Source organism: Callorhinchus milii, unplaced genomic scaffold (assembly GCF_018977255.1).
Source record: "Callorhinchus milii isolate IMCB2004 unplaced genomic scaffold, IMCB_Cmil_1.0 Scaffold4, whole genome shotgun sequence".
In the NCBI taxonomy this organism is placed as follows: Eukaryota; Metazoa; Chordata; class Chondrichthyes; order Chimaeriformes; family Callorhinchidae; genus Callorhinchus; species Callorhinchus milii.
In genome coordinates this window covers 66,786,918-66,800,695 of record NW_024704745.1, presented here as the reverse complement: position 1 = coordinate 66,800,695, position 13,778 = coordinate 66,786,918, and the positions used below count along the sequence as shown (strand labels likewise).

General features: G+C 35.6%; 1 protein-coding gene across 5 annotated transcripts in view; it reads left to right on the top strand.

Moving 5' to 3' along the window:
- LOC103183277 (zinc finger DHHC-type palmitoyltransferase 20) overlaps positions 1-13,778 on the top strand; it is a 52,406-nt gene that overhangs the window by 21,605 nt on the left and 17,023 nt on the right. For all 5 annotated transcript variants that reach the window (XM_007900664.2, XM_007900661.2, XM_007900662.2 and 2 more), the window contains exons 5-7: positions 2,629-2,698; positions 3,352-3,384; positions 4,537-4,657. In XM_007900664.2, coding sequence (XP_007898855.1) covers positions 2,629-2,698; positions 3,352-3,384; positions 4,537-4,657 — 224 coding nt within the window. The remainder of the gene's footprint in view (positions 1-2,628; positions 2,699-3,351; positions 3,385-4,536; positions 4,658-13,778) is intronic.

Sequence of the window (13,778 nt, the reverse complement as noted above, 5' to 3'; positions counted from 1 at the left end):
AGTTCTTTAGAACAAAACATTTGCTGGAATGTGTGGGTGGAAAATTCTATTGCTACAGAGAAAATCCTTCTGTCTTTTTAGAACTCGATTGTTTTGGATCATTTCATAACTTGATAAATAATACTATTTAATACTCAATTAACTGTCAATTTCTTGATGTGGTGTACTTGTGCATAACTGTTTGCACTGTTATTTATGTATTTCATAACATTACAACTGCAGAAATAGATTTGACGTTTTTGTGGAATGGCTCCACATAACTGAACTTTGCTGCATAAATGACCTGGAGGTCAACTTTGGCACATGCATAAAGGGGCTGGTATTTATTCTATAGTTTGTATAATGTTTCCCACCCTCTTTTCTTTCACCAACTAATCTTAGCAACGAAAGGCAAAATCCAATCGTCTGCATTTAATAAAATGCAGACTGAAATGCAATAAACTGAAATGGAGAAGGCCTATGATTTTATTTTAAAAGCAGGATTATAAACAGATGCCTGGAAATAGGCTAAACATGTTATATTGCTGCTTTAATGAGCTTGGTTGCCTGAAAGAGCTTTCAAAGATACATTGCCCAGTCATCACATCCATGACAATTCACGCTAAAATTGCTGATCTGTGTATAAATGGGCTTAGCTTATGGCATGCAAAAGGAAATAAACAAATTAGGTAGACAAGATCACTTAATGTTTTTGTTTGCATAGTACAGATGAGGAATGCACAAAAGATAAATTCTGTCCAACTTCTGTACAGATATAAGAATTTTCTGAGTATTTCCTGTTTTTATACATCAAAATGTTATTGTAAAGGTTATTTGCCAATGTTTTGTGGATATGCCTAGTTTTCACCTCTTGGATCTGGTTCTGAATACAATCACATTGATGGGGTAAACTTTCCTGCAATAGTTCGAAGTGAGATTTAGAATTAAACTTGAATGTTTCAACCCAGTTATTTGTAAGCAAGAATTTACGATGCACAACTGACCGTAATTTAGTACCATAATTTAGGTAGGTAGCCTTCCTCAGAGGTTACAATTAGGACTGGTGTTGAGAATGAAGTAGCAAATGTACAGAAAAGTGTATTTTTCTGGAGTTTAAGTAGATCCAAAGAGTACACTGGAAAGCTAAGTGCTGTATGAGCTGCAGTTTGTGGCTAATATTACATTAGTGGTTTATGGCTGACTATTGCTGAAGTATTGCATATTTTCTTCAGTCGTGGGTGATTACTTACAAAATCAGAGATACTGGAATTTTCCTCCGCCTTCCTGCAGTTTGTGTTAATGTAACACATTACAATACAAAAGCAACTTTCACATTGGGAGGAAGTCCCAAAGCACTTGATATCTGGCAAAAGTGATTCAGTTAACAGCCATTTCAATCATTTATGGTTTGGCTCTAGTGCATATGGAGACGGTATGAATATTGTTGTGTGATCTAGGTTTGATATTTTTCATCTGTCGATTTCAAATGGTTAAAAACTAGATCTGCTCTATTGATTATTATGAAATTAAAATGCATATGTTGCAATGAATTTTATTTTGTAGCTAACTAGTAAATAGAAAAATATTCCCAACATCACCTTAATGGGCAAAAATGTATTCATAGAATCATAGAATATTACAGCACAGAAGGAGGCCAGTCAGCTCATTATGCCTGTGTCGGCTCTTTGGAAGAGCTACCCAATCACAACCACTCCCCCTCTCTTACCCCATAGCCCTGCAATTTTTTTCTCTTCAATTCCCTTTTGAAAGTTGTTAGTGAATCTACTTCCACCACCCTTTCAGGCAGTGCATTCCAGACCATAACAACTCTCCGTGTAAAACAAATTCTCCTCATCTCCCCTTTAGTTCTCTTGAATTTATGTCTCCTGGTTACCGACCCACCTGCCAATGGAAACAGTTTATCCCTATCTACTCTGATCAAAACCCCTCATCATTTTGAACACTTCTATTAAATCTCCCCTTAACCTTCTCTGCTCTAAGGAGAACAATCCCAGCTTCTCTATCATATTTAAACTACATACTATTCTGGTAAATATCATCTGCAACCCTCTCCAAGTCATTGATATCCTTCCTAAAGTGTGGTGCCCAGAATTGGACTGAATACTCCAGCTGAGATGCAACCAGTAACTTTTAAAGGTTTAGCAGGACTTCCTTACTTTTGTACTCTATTCCTCTATTTATAAAGCCATGGATTCCATATGCTTTTTTAACAGCTCTAACAATCTGTCGTGCCACCTTCAAAGATCTGTGTATGTGAACCCCCAGGACTCTCTGCTCCTGTATCCCCTTTAAAACTACCTTTTTTAAATAAGTATTTACAATGGTTCATTGTGCACAAGGTGTAAACCAGGGTTTACAACACAAAACTATCAGGATTTGGATTTCTTTCCCTAAATCCTTTACAACCTACTTTTCTGGCCTTCAAAACCCTCTTCGATATATCTCTCTTTGGCTATGCTTTCCCTCAATATCCTCAAACACCCACTCAACTCCTCTCTGATCCCACTGTTTTTATAAGTATAAGTTGTAAGTGGTAGTTGTTGTGCACGTCGTTGTGCTACAACAATGATTAGGTTGTGAGTTATTAGGTTTTTCTAATTTCAAACAACTGCTCCTTTTTCTTTGCAGCCATCAGATACTGTGACAGATGTCAAGCAATGAAACCTGACCGATGCCATCACTGTTCGGCCTGTGACATGTAAGTTGATTTGTATACACACTTTTGGAACTTTTAATATTGCCTTTTTGACACAAGAAAACTGGGGAATTCAACCTGTTTCAGGGAAGATCTAAAAAGCTCAAGATCTAAAAAGTTGAAGACCAAAAAAGAAACGGGGAAGATCTGAAAAGTTGTATATGTAGGATAATTTCTACAATAGTAATATTTTTACTACAGTTCAGCTGGTTAGGTAGCACCACCGTTTGTTGATGTTGTGTTAAACGTTGAAGCTTGTGATTTTTATTCAGAATTTGTTTGATCTCTTTTCAAGGGAAGGTAAACTTTCTCTTTTATCATGTACATCTTATTTAAATAGCAGTATCACATTGAAATTCATTTTTATTTTAGAAATTTTATATCCCAAAAAAGTAGTTTTCAGCCAATATTTTGCTTGAAATAAATTTTCAAAATTATGGATTAAGTTTTCAATAACATCTATGATTCCCACTTAAAAAAATTCAGAAGCCTGCTCTTCATTATCTAACCTGTTTTCTTTAACTACTCCAAAAAAAGATCTTTGAGAAGAAGAGGTTTTTTTGTTTAGTCTTAGTTGAAATCACAAAACTCAATTTGTTTTCCAAGTAACAAAAAAGTTTTGCTCGATATTGAACTAACCTGTGGTTTTTTTTTAGGTGTATATTAAAAATGGATCATCATTGCCCTTGGTATGTCCTTATACTTTTACATTATAATTTGATTGTACTTAAAAGTAGCAAGTAAAGCGTTAATGTATGATTTTGGATTGGGGAATATTTTTTGCAATTATTAATGTCTGAGCTATTGAAGAACAGTTTGAGCTTGATTGGAGACCAAAGCATTATATATAACTGGTTGAATCTTAACGTTTTTTTAAAAATCTAACTTTTGAGCTTTTCTAATTTCCAGAAAAGTAGAAAAATAAATGTCTTCCATGGTATTTCAATTCCAAGGTCATAAACGTGACACTGTTTTGACTTCTTCATCATAGTGTTAATGATTTTTGGATAGGGGAATATTTTTTGTCAGTATAAAATGAATTGTTATTCTTGAATGTTCAGTTTGTGCATTTCTTTCCAGGTGTAATTTTAAAGAAAGCTATTAGTTATGCTTCCTCTGCAGGAAAGCTGTATAAATGTTCCACTTTATTTGTATGTACAAAATCAGTGCAATACATTGGAATGCCAATGTGCAATGCCATGATGTGACAGAGCCCACGTTTAGTTTTCTTCACTTCAGTTTCTGTTCTCCCTTGTGACCCTGAGGAGGTGCAGAGCAAAGACCAAGCACCACCGCACAGGGAGAGAGACAAAATCAGAAAATCTTTCCTGGTTATGCCCATGTGCTGCCGAGAGCATCTTGTTTGGAGTGATAACAAAGGTCCATAAACAGGTTATCTGCCCACTCAGCAGTTGCTGGTGCACGGCTTAGAGGGATCAAAGGGGAAGGAAAAATAAGATTAACCTATGGGAAAAAATCAAGATAACAATACTAACTCCACAAATACTGCAAACAATAATCCAGGTTATTACATTAAAGATATATTTGATTACAACTTTGATCAAGGGCTTGTATTGATGAGATGGGGAAAATGAATGTGTATGTATGATTGATTGAGATAGATAGAGTATAATATATAATCATATCAATATATGTGCTTTGGTTGCCTACGAGAAACTGTTTAAATTATCTTATACATATATATATCTTGTATACGTAAATATACCTCTATAGGACTCTTGAGATAGTACTTTTATAATAAGATTCTTGCAGTGTTTTGTTAAGTATTGGTGTTTTGATGTATACTGCCTTGTAACGTGCAGCTTTTTTTCCTTCCTCAGGGTGAATAACTGTGTGGGATTTTCAAACTACAAATTTTTTCTACTGTTTTTGGCATATTCTTTATTGTACTGTCTATTCATTGCTGCAACTGTGCTACAATATTTCATCAAGTTTTGGACAGTAAGTTCATCTTTATTTTCTAATTGCATCTTTTTGTTGTGTGTTCTGAAGCATGTGAATGTCTGGCAAACAAACTTATTTCAATACCATCACCAAATGCATTCAAGTATTGTTTATTAAGAGGCTGTGCATTTGCAAACTTTATGAAACCATTTGCCATTCATCTGGAATCCTATCCATAATGTATTTAAGTAATTATAATTACATTTATTCCCAATTAAGGAGTGTTGCTTTAAAAATAAAGGGTTTTAAGTCGATGATCTTAATTCTAAAACCATGGGCAATTTCATTGCCTCCAATATACCAGAACTGGAAACGCCTAATACATATTGAACAATATTATTACCCTTCCAAAAGGTGACGCTGTTCATTTGAGGAATTAATCGTATTTGCTTTCCTGAGAACTGCAACGTGGGCAATTGGGCAGCATTTTATGCCTGAATTCTGATATTTCAATTGAATTCTGCGCTCTTTAGGTGAAGGATGTCAGAGCTCTTTTCCACTATTTGCACTCACTGGCAGCATCTGTCATTCCCTGCTGCTTGGAGTTATAGAGTTCCCTCTGATCTCTCCCATCAATATCTTGTTGGATTTAAACTCCAGCCTGTGAGGTGTGCCAGTAGTCCTGAGCCTTTAGCCCATTAACCTGCTGTATGGTTATCCCACTCCTCTGCTCTGATTTATGAACTTTAAACAGAAGTGACTGGAAGAACTCTTACATTGAATTACTAAGTATAGATAAGTGTGCATTTATGTGTATTCAAAGGGAAAGTTGGTTGGAAAATATTTGTAGAGACCAGTGTATGTATTGCTCTCCATTGTTTGCAGTTAGAAGAAATAGAATATAATCTATAATGTGACTTTCATACACCAGATTTTACAAGTAAACTGATCTCTAGCACCCAATTGCCACGTCTTCAATTTCTTCAATTACATTCTTTTAAAAAAAATCTTCTGAAGATGTTCGTAGAATCTCATTTGCATTGTTTTCCCCAAAGTCTGATATCAGTTGCTAGTTCCTTGCATACAAGAGTTGCTTTTCAGTTTGATATAAATATGCTGTGTGGGAACAACTCATATGGAGTCCTGTAGCTCAGTGGTTGGAGCACTCGCTTTGCAAGTGAGAGACCTGAGTTCAATTCCAGGTAGGGCGAAACCTTGGGCAAGTTTCCTTACTCCCTCACGCCTAATAATAATCCCTCAAAAAAAATCAATAATAAATTGGTTATTTTTAATCCATGACTGTTTGTGGGACATTGCTGTGCGCAATTGGCTGCCGCATTCGCCCACAAATATACAGTCAAATTCACTCTACTCTATATTCTGTGAAGCACTTTGGGACGTCTAGAAGACGTGAAAAGCGCTATATCAAATGCAAGGATTATTATTATTAGTAGTATTCATTTGTAGTGAGCATAGCTAATCTCTTCTTGCTCCTCTCCTGGCACATACCTTCCACCACAAAAGAAATGAGATTGAATTTGTAGGATATTTGAGAAATAACAACTGGCTGATTTCTACAAACTTTTTGATAATAGAAAGTTATCATAAAATGTAATTGGTGAAGATTCACACACTGCTTCTGCTGCCTGATCTCTCAGACTCTGTCATCACCTGGAATTATGTCCAGGTATAAGGGAGTTAAATCATATGGAATCATATGGAATATAATTCCATATGCACCAACTATTTGCACCACCTGCACCAACTATTTGGGCTGAATGGCCTATTTCCATGCTGTAATCTATATAGCTCTTAAAAAGGACTGCAGGAAAATGTCTTCCAAATTAAGACTGAAGCTTAAGAATTGTTCAAACTTTGATTTGAAACTTTATTCAAATGTATACATAAGTAATCATAAGATGCTATACACAGAATACTATCTATTTCACTTGAATTCTTAAGATTCAGATCATTCACAATAAAAAGCTAACAAACAGAAAACAAAAAAAAGTTTGCAATTACTACTTGGAATGGTAGTCTTTGAAATGATGGAACTGTATAGATGATTATCAACTCTATGTAATTAGTTTTAAGTGGAGGTCTTGCCATCAATACTGAGAAAATCAAACCATTTCAAAGAGCAATTATTTTTGTATAATATTGAATAAATATTTCAAAGATCATAAATTTCTGTATTTTTAAAAAATATATAAATAATTAATAGGATAAAAGGCAGGTACAGTGGCATTTGGGGAAGGGAAGCGGCTTACTGATTCTCTCAGTGTGAAGAAGCTGAGTTATTAGTATTCTGAAACAATTTACTAATTAGCAGTTTGAACTATACATGCCAACCTGTCACAATGTTGTTTTTGGTCACGAATAATAATAATAAATAATCCTTGCATTTGATATAGCGCTTTTCACGTCGGGAGGACGTCCAAAAGCGCTGCACAGAACACACTGTAAAGTGAATTGACTGCATATTTGTGGGCGAACGCGGCAGCCAATTGCGCACAGCAATGTCCCACAAACAGTCGTGGATTGAAAATGACCAATTTATTATTGTTTTGGGTTTTTGGAGGGATTATTATTAGGCGTGTGGAGTAAGGAAACTTGCCCAAAGTTTCGCCCTCTGCCTGGAATTGAACTCGGGTCTCTCGCTTGCAAAGCGAGTGCTCTAACCACTGAGCTACAGGACTCCACAAATGTTGCCAATCCATGTGCTGTAGTGACCTTTGCTCTTCCATTTAAGCAGGTATGTTTTAAAAAAATCAACAGATAAAAATATTGAAGCTGAGCATAATTCTTCAAGGAATATCAAGGATGGCATATGGAATATGGATGTGTAGCATTACTGGTCATTTTTGAGAGAAGTAAAGTAAACTGTGGAAGTCATATTCAAGAAAGGTGATGGAGCTGAGGGTTATTCTCTATGATTTGATGCCGCATTCATTGTAGGCAAGATTGTTCACAAGATCACCATGTTGTTTCATAGTACCCATGTTCATAAATGTGATTTAATTTCATCAAAAAATTTAAATTATTTGATATATTGCATCTAACTGGGGTTTAAACGAACAAAAGCTCATGTCTGTTCCAGTTAAATCCACAATTTTATTGTTCATAAAGATTTGCATTCTTGCTCTTCTGCATGAAGTTAGTCAGCATCATGCTTAAGTAGTGGAGCTACTCTATGTTTGACATTTGAATGGTAGTTGTAAATCTGGATTGATGCTTTTACTTAAAATGTCTCTGTAAATCATGGTGCTAATGTTTACAATACTTGCCATTACATGATTGCTTTATGCACAGAAGTATCGCTTTTAGCTACAAAATCTGAAGATTTGTGCAACTAGGAGTTACTTGCTTTACTTGATTGCTATGAAATTCATGGCTTAAAAGGTATGAAATGTATTTCATTGAGCACTTTACCTGGTTGTAAATTACCAGAAACATAAAATCAGTTTTTATCTACCAGAGCTCAAAGGAATAGATGACCCCAGATGGTCAGAAAATGAAATCAGAATCTTGTTTCTATTTTCCATATTGCTGGTTTGTAATTCAAGTCATAAGAATTATGATTCAGAATAATTTAGATATTGTTGATAACTGAGCTTGTAGATGGCAGATATAGTTTCATTGATAATTGTAACGTAACTAGTATTGGAGCAAGAAACCAAAAGTGGAATTATGAATTAAATGCCTGTTAAAGATCCCATGGTATTATTTGAAAAGAAAGTTTCTTCCAGTGTCCTGGCCAACAGATAAACAGTTATTCACTTCATGGCTATTTGTGGGACCTTGATGTATGAAAATTGACTGCTGTGTTTGCCTACAAATACAGTGACTAACTACCCTTTACAGAAACGTTTTGAAATATTTGGCATTATAGCCACTGAACGAAATGCAAGGTTTTTTTTAGTATGTGCTGATGAAAAAGAGATCTAAGTGAAGCTGTAGATGACTTACATTTATCTTGCCCAGTACTGGCTGCAGTTAAAAGGGGAGGTGAGGGATTAAGTTAACTGCTTCTCCACAGGTATTGAACAAATTAAGAAAATGTTTGGTTCTTTATCTTTGGTATATTCTTTGAGTTCAGATTAACCTATTTAAAATGGTGCATCAGCTTGCTCAGCCTGAGGCTGCTGTTGTCTGGAGTCTTCCTCCATTTACTCTGTGGGACAGAATTTCCAGCAAGATGGAAATTATTGTACATGTGTAAAGTTGTATTGATGACCCGTCACAGTGGGTTGGTCATAAAACATGATTATCAGCGTACTGGGCAGCAAACATTTATTGTGGCTCATTGTGCCAGGTTCCTCGGGAGTGGAAAAGATCCAACTCAGGAAGTGGTAGTCACTAATTCCATGCATATGTGGAAACAATGTTGCCTGCAGCAATAGTTATGAAAAACATGTGACTGGTTCAGCCCCTGGCATCTCAAAGAAAACAAATTTGGATTTGGGTCAGCCCCAAGCCAAAATATTCTATACAGCTATTGTTTTGTTTTAAAAAGCTTAGTTGTACTATAATTGTGTACCTCTTCCTGCTGTCTCATTGCTTTCTTTCCCTACAGCTATAATCTATTAGGACCCTCTTGCTGTATGTAGTATTTTTTAAATCACCTCTATCTTACATAGGGGCTTCCCAGGACACTCTTTAGTTCCATAATTGGTTATTCTCAAAACATTAATGAATATCTTTTTCAGATGCTGATCAACTAACTGTTTGTGGATTTCCAGCATATTTATTTTCATTGCAGATTTCCAGCATTTGATTTGTTTAATTGGGCTGTTGAACAGAAGGTTTCATCATAGTTGGGCTTAGTGACTTGTCCTTGGAGATTGGATAATTTCTAGATACTTTAGAGATCATTTTTTTGCCAAATCAGTGACAGTAGCAATAAGTTGCAATTAGTTGCATTGATCCAGTTATTTCTCATTACTGGCTATTTAAACACGGAATGAGTGCTGCAGGAGATTCTGAACAAATTTCCTGAACAGTATGGGTTTTGACAGTATGCTCAGATCACATTCACCTGCTAATTCATCTGGAAAGGTTCTTGAACATGGATTGGACATAGAATATGCTAATTGGACCTATTGTATCACTTTTGCATTACTAGTTTGCCTGCAGGCAACTTTTGCATTACTAGTTTGCCTCTCCAGGCAACCCTTATGTAAAACATTCAAATTTCCTGGCCACACATTATGTCAGGCTCTTTCTCTGCTGCAAGTTGCCTTCATCTTCACAGTGAATGTCGCAGTGTAAAAGTAAGAGGACTCGTGTGTCATTCTGCACATACCATATCTGTATCTGACATGGTAACATCAAATGACATAAAGTCTGCACAATCCATGAGCCAAAAAGCAGAATCATATTAGCTGCGGGAGAAATAGTATAGACTCTGACCCCACATGTTTGGATATTTGTGGAATGTCATAGATGTCATAGATTATTTTTCTCTCGCACCACACATTTTCATTGTGCAATAGAACACAATGCAGAGGAGCAGGTGATCTAATTCCTAAAACAACAACTACTTGCATATCTGAGCACTTAGATCTTAAAAAGGGCTCAGGAAATGTTTGGACTCTTCATTACAGATTGATGACGTACGATGATGCAAACCCATTGCCTCTCTTGGCTTAGTATGGAATTCAGCCTGCTTCCTGGACACATCTGTTCTTGCACTACTGTGTGATTTGGGCTCTTGGTTGAGTATTGCATGTGACATCGTATGTGGAATGGGATATTAGTTCCTTTCAAGTGCATGGAGTAGAAAAACTAAATAGAGCCAGCAGTTATCAAAGAACTTAACACTAGGACAAGTTGACCCTGTTCCTGGTACCTGAGGTGGGGGGTACTCATTTGACAAAATTTTAAATTCTACAGGAAATTGCAGGATTATCAAAAAGGGCCTGAACACCAAGGATGTTTGCTAAGCCACCAAGAAACACCTGCTAATCTTGCCTGGAAGGAAGGAAGGAAGGAGCTTATGGACACTGACTGATATGCATTTTAACATTCACATTACCTTATTGTTTACTTTGTGGAAGCTACTGAATAACAGGATAAAAATTCTATCAAACATTTTGAACTGTTTTATAGTATTTTAGTTGCATTATTTTTTTAAAAACTCACCTGAAGGTTTTTTTTGTTGAGTTCATTTAATTGCAGCTTGGATAGTGCATAGTATAGCACACTGGTTCCCAATTGTATTCCATCTAGGTCCACCTCAAGTCAGTGGTCTTAATGAGGTCCACATGGGCTACCATTGATAGCAGTAATATACATTGCACAGATTGATTGAGTTTGTGTTTTGCTTCATTCAGGAACCTTTATATAGTCGTTATTTGTTAGGATGAAGAATGCTATTTGCTTTCCATCAGTTATTTGTAATCATTAGTTTACCATTGAACCCATTAAACCTAAGTTGGTGTTATCGTATCCACTGGAGCTAACCATTCCATTCCCTATTCTCCTTTCTTATCTCCCATGCCGTTTTATATTCTTCCACATTCTTCTGGCCATCTTAATTTACTGAGCTAATTTTTAAGACAATTGTGAAGTTTCCTTTAGATAATCCTAATGCCTTTTGCCAGATTGAATGGTGCAAAGCAAATGTTGTGATGTTTTTAATCACTTAACATAGGTAGCAGGAATTAAGAACATCCAATATAATTCAATTATTTTGTAGTTTTGTTCACCTCATTACTTTCACATGGAACATCTGCTCAGGATCAAAACACTTTATTTCTGATCTTTAGTAATGTAATTCTAGTGAAGGATCTCAGAAATGTTCAGCCCCAGGCTCAATGCAGAACCTTTGCATTCTCATCTCCCCATTTTTTCTCCTTCCCTAATGGAGTGGTGCAGGGATATGAGTGAACCTTGCTTACATGTGTGCAGATTGCTTTTAATTGTCCCAAGATGTGCAATATGTCACTTCTGGAAAAACTGATTGATTCATTATAATGATCAAAATGTGTACTTGCCGATGATTACCAACAGGAGGGCAAAGAAACTAATTTTCACAGGTTTTGTTTCTGAAGCAGTAGTTCCTGGAGCTGAGGATAAATAAAAGCTTTTATATTTCATTGCCAAGTTTCAGAGATATAATAAAGATAGTCTCTAATGGGAGGTTAATTCCTATGTTGTGCGTCCTTTGAAAAAGTTACTATTTCCAATTTGGATTTGGGGATTTTTTTAAGCCATTCTTGGTTCAGGCCATTTTAGACTTTTCTTTGGTGATTTGCTTCAAAGACGTTTCTACAGTGGGGTAAGACTCCCTCCAGAATAAGTCTATAGTGTTTCATTAAAATTCCTGTAAAATGTTCTCTGAAAGTACACAAATAGAATCTAGTGAAAATCTTAGCAAATATTTTAATATATAGAGATCTGCAAATAAATAAATGTTTTGCATTTAATTTGCTCATTTATACCTATATCCTGAGAATCAAAGATATTTGTTTTTCACTTCCAATACAAATCAAATACAGTACTATATGATTTTACTTATGAAGCTTGTGTGCAGTGAATGGCAAATCGTCAGCTGTTGCAGCCTCAATTCTGCATAATTCGGAGATCTCCAGTCAAATTGCTTAATTCCTCCAATCATCCAAGAGGTCATCCTTGTGACTTTTAAGTACTTAAAATGTAGAGTGTAAGCTATTGATTGCATAGGTACCCAATTTGTCATGTGCATCATACTTTTATAATATATTTGAAACCAGTACTGCACACTAATTTGCTTTGCAACTCAGCATTTCGATTCTGAAACTATAATTGAAGTTTCATTATTTTTTTTTAGCTAAAAGTGTTTTAGGAACTGATGAACCTAGGTCGCCAAATGACTCATCGTGTAAATGGCTCTATTCATATAGCCCAGTAACATCTTATGTTACAATCCTGGTCTCTACTGAGTTTCAGCTATGATGACAAAAAAATAAAAATGCAGTGATTTTTGTAAACGGTTTCTGCTTTTGTTGTATTCAGTGACTTCTGCCTGGATGTTTATGTTTAGATATTACATAAGGATTTAAACTGCCTATGATTTCTTCCATCTACCCTCCCCACCTTCCCCAAATACATTTTGCAATCTCACTGACATCACTTATGTGTGGCAGATCACACTAGGGTGAGTTTCGGGTTAGCTATATGTGGTAAGAAGAATAAATGTAATGAGGGTTGCTGTACCACTAGAATCATATCCAAGCCCTAGTTACTGTTTTCAGGAAAGGAACTGGAGGAGAAATTTATTGTAAGGAAATTAATCCACTTCACTGGTAGCTTTGTTGTGTCATACGGTAGGTAAAGGCCTGATAATGTAATTCTGTGAATACAGCTAGTGAGTCATTTGGGGAAATAGTGACGGTTACTCGGCTAATCACATTTAGCATTTATAGTTGATGCGTTTAGATATTTTATTATGTAACTAATGCTTCCTTCATTACTCCCAAAAGGATATAAAAAGTATTCTACTATCCACATTACCACCATTACATGAGTTCAGCTTAATTTTCGCATTTACCTGTAGTTGTGTGCACCAGATAGTATTCTTCAGTCAACTAGCAGAAAAAATTGTGAGTTTCACCTGTTTGATTTACATTTTTAGTCAGTTTATTAGTGGTAGACCTTTGTTTTTAAAGTAACTTTTCTATCATACCTGGAAATACATTTTTATCAAAAAATTGTTGCATTTCACAGAGCAGATAAGTTAAAGGCACAGCACATGAAGCAGTTGATATCTGGTATAATTAACAAAAATCTGAAAAGTACAATATGCTTCATGTAGGGGCTTCATGTATAATTTATCTATTAGGGGCAAAATCTGTTTTAGATTGAAAGTATTTTAGTTAGATTACATCTTTTTTTCAAAAGCTGTACCAAAATGTGTACAAACTATTTATTTAAAGTAGCTTTGAAATGAAGAACTACCAGTTTAATGGTAAAGGTGACCAGGAGCAAAGTTAACTTGTTTAGATTGTTAAAGAAATTCAAGCAGGTGTGTTGAATACAATGCCTGTTGTCCTCAATAATCCAGTTTGGTTTGATTAATTGTATTGCCATAATCTAGAAACTCATTTTTTCCCATTATGTTGGGGGAAAAATTGGCCGGTTTCCCATTAGGTGTCAACCAGTAAATAACAATGGGAAGGGCTGTGAGGAATGGACT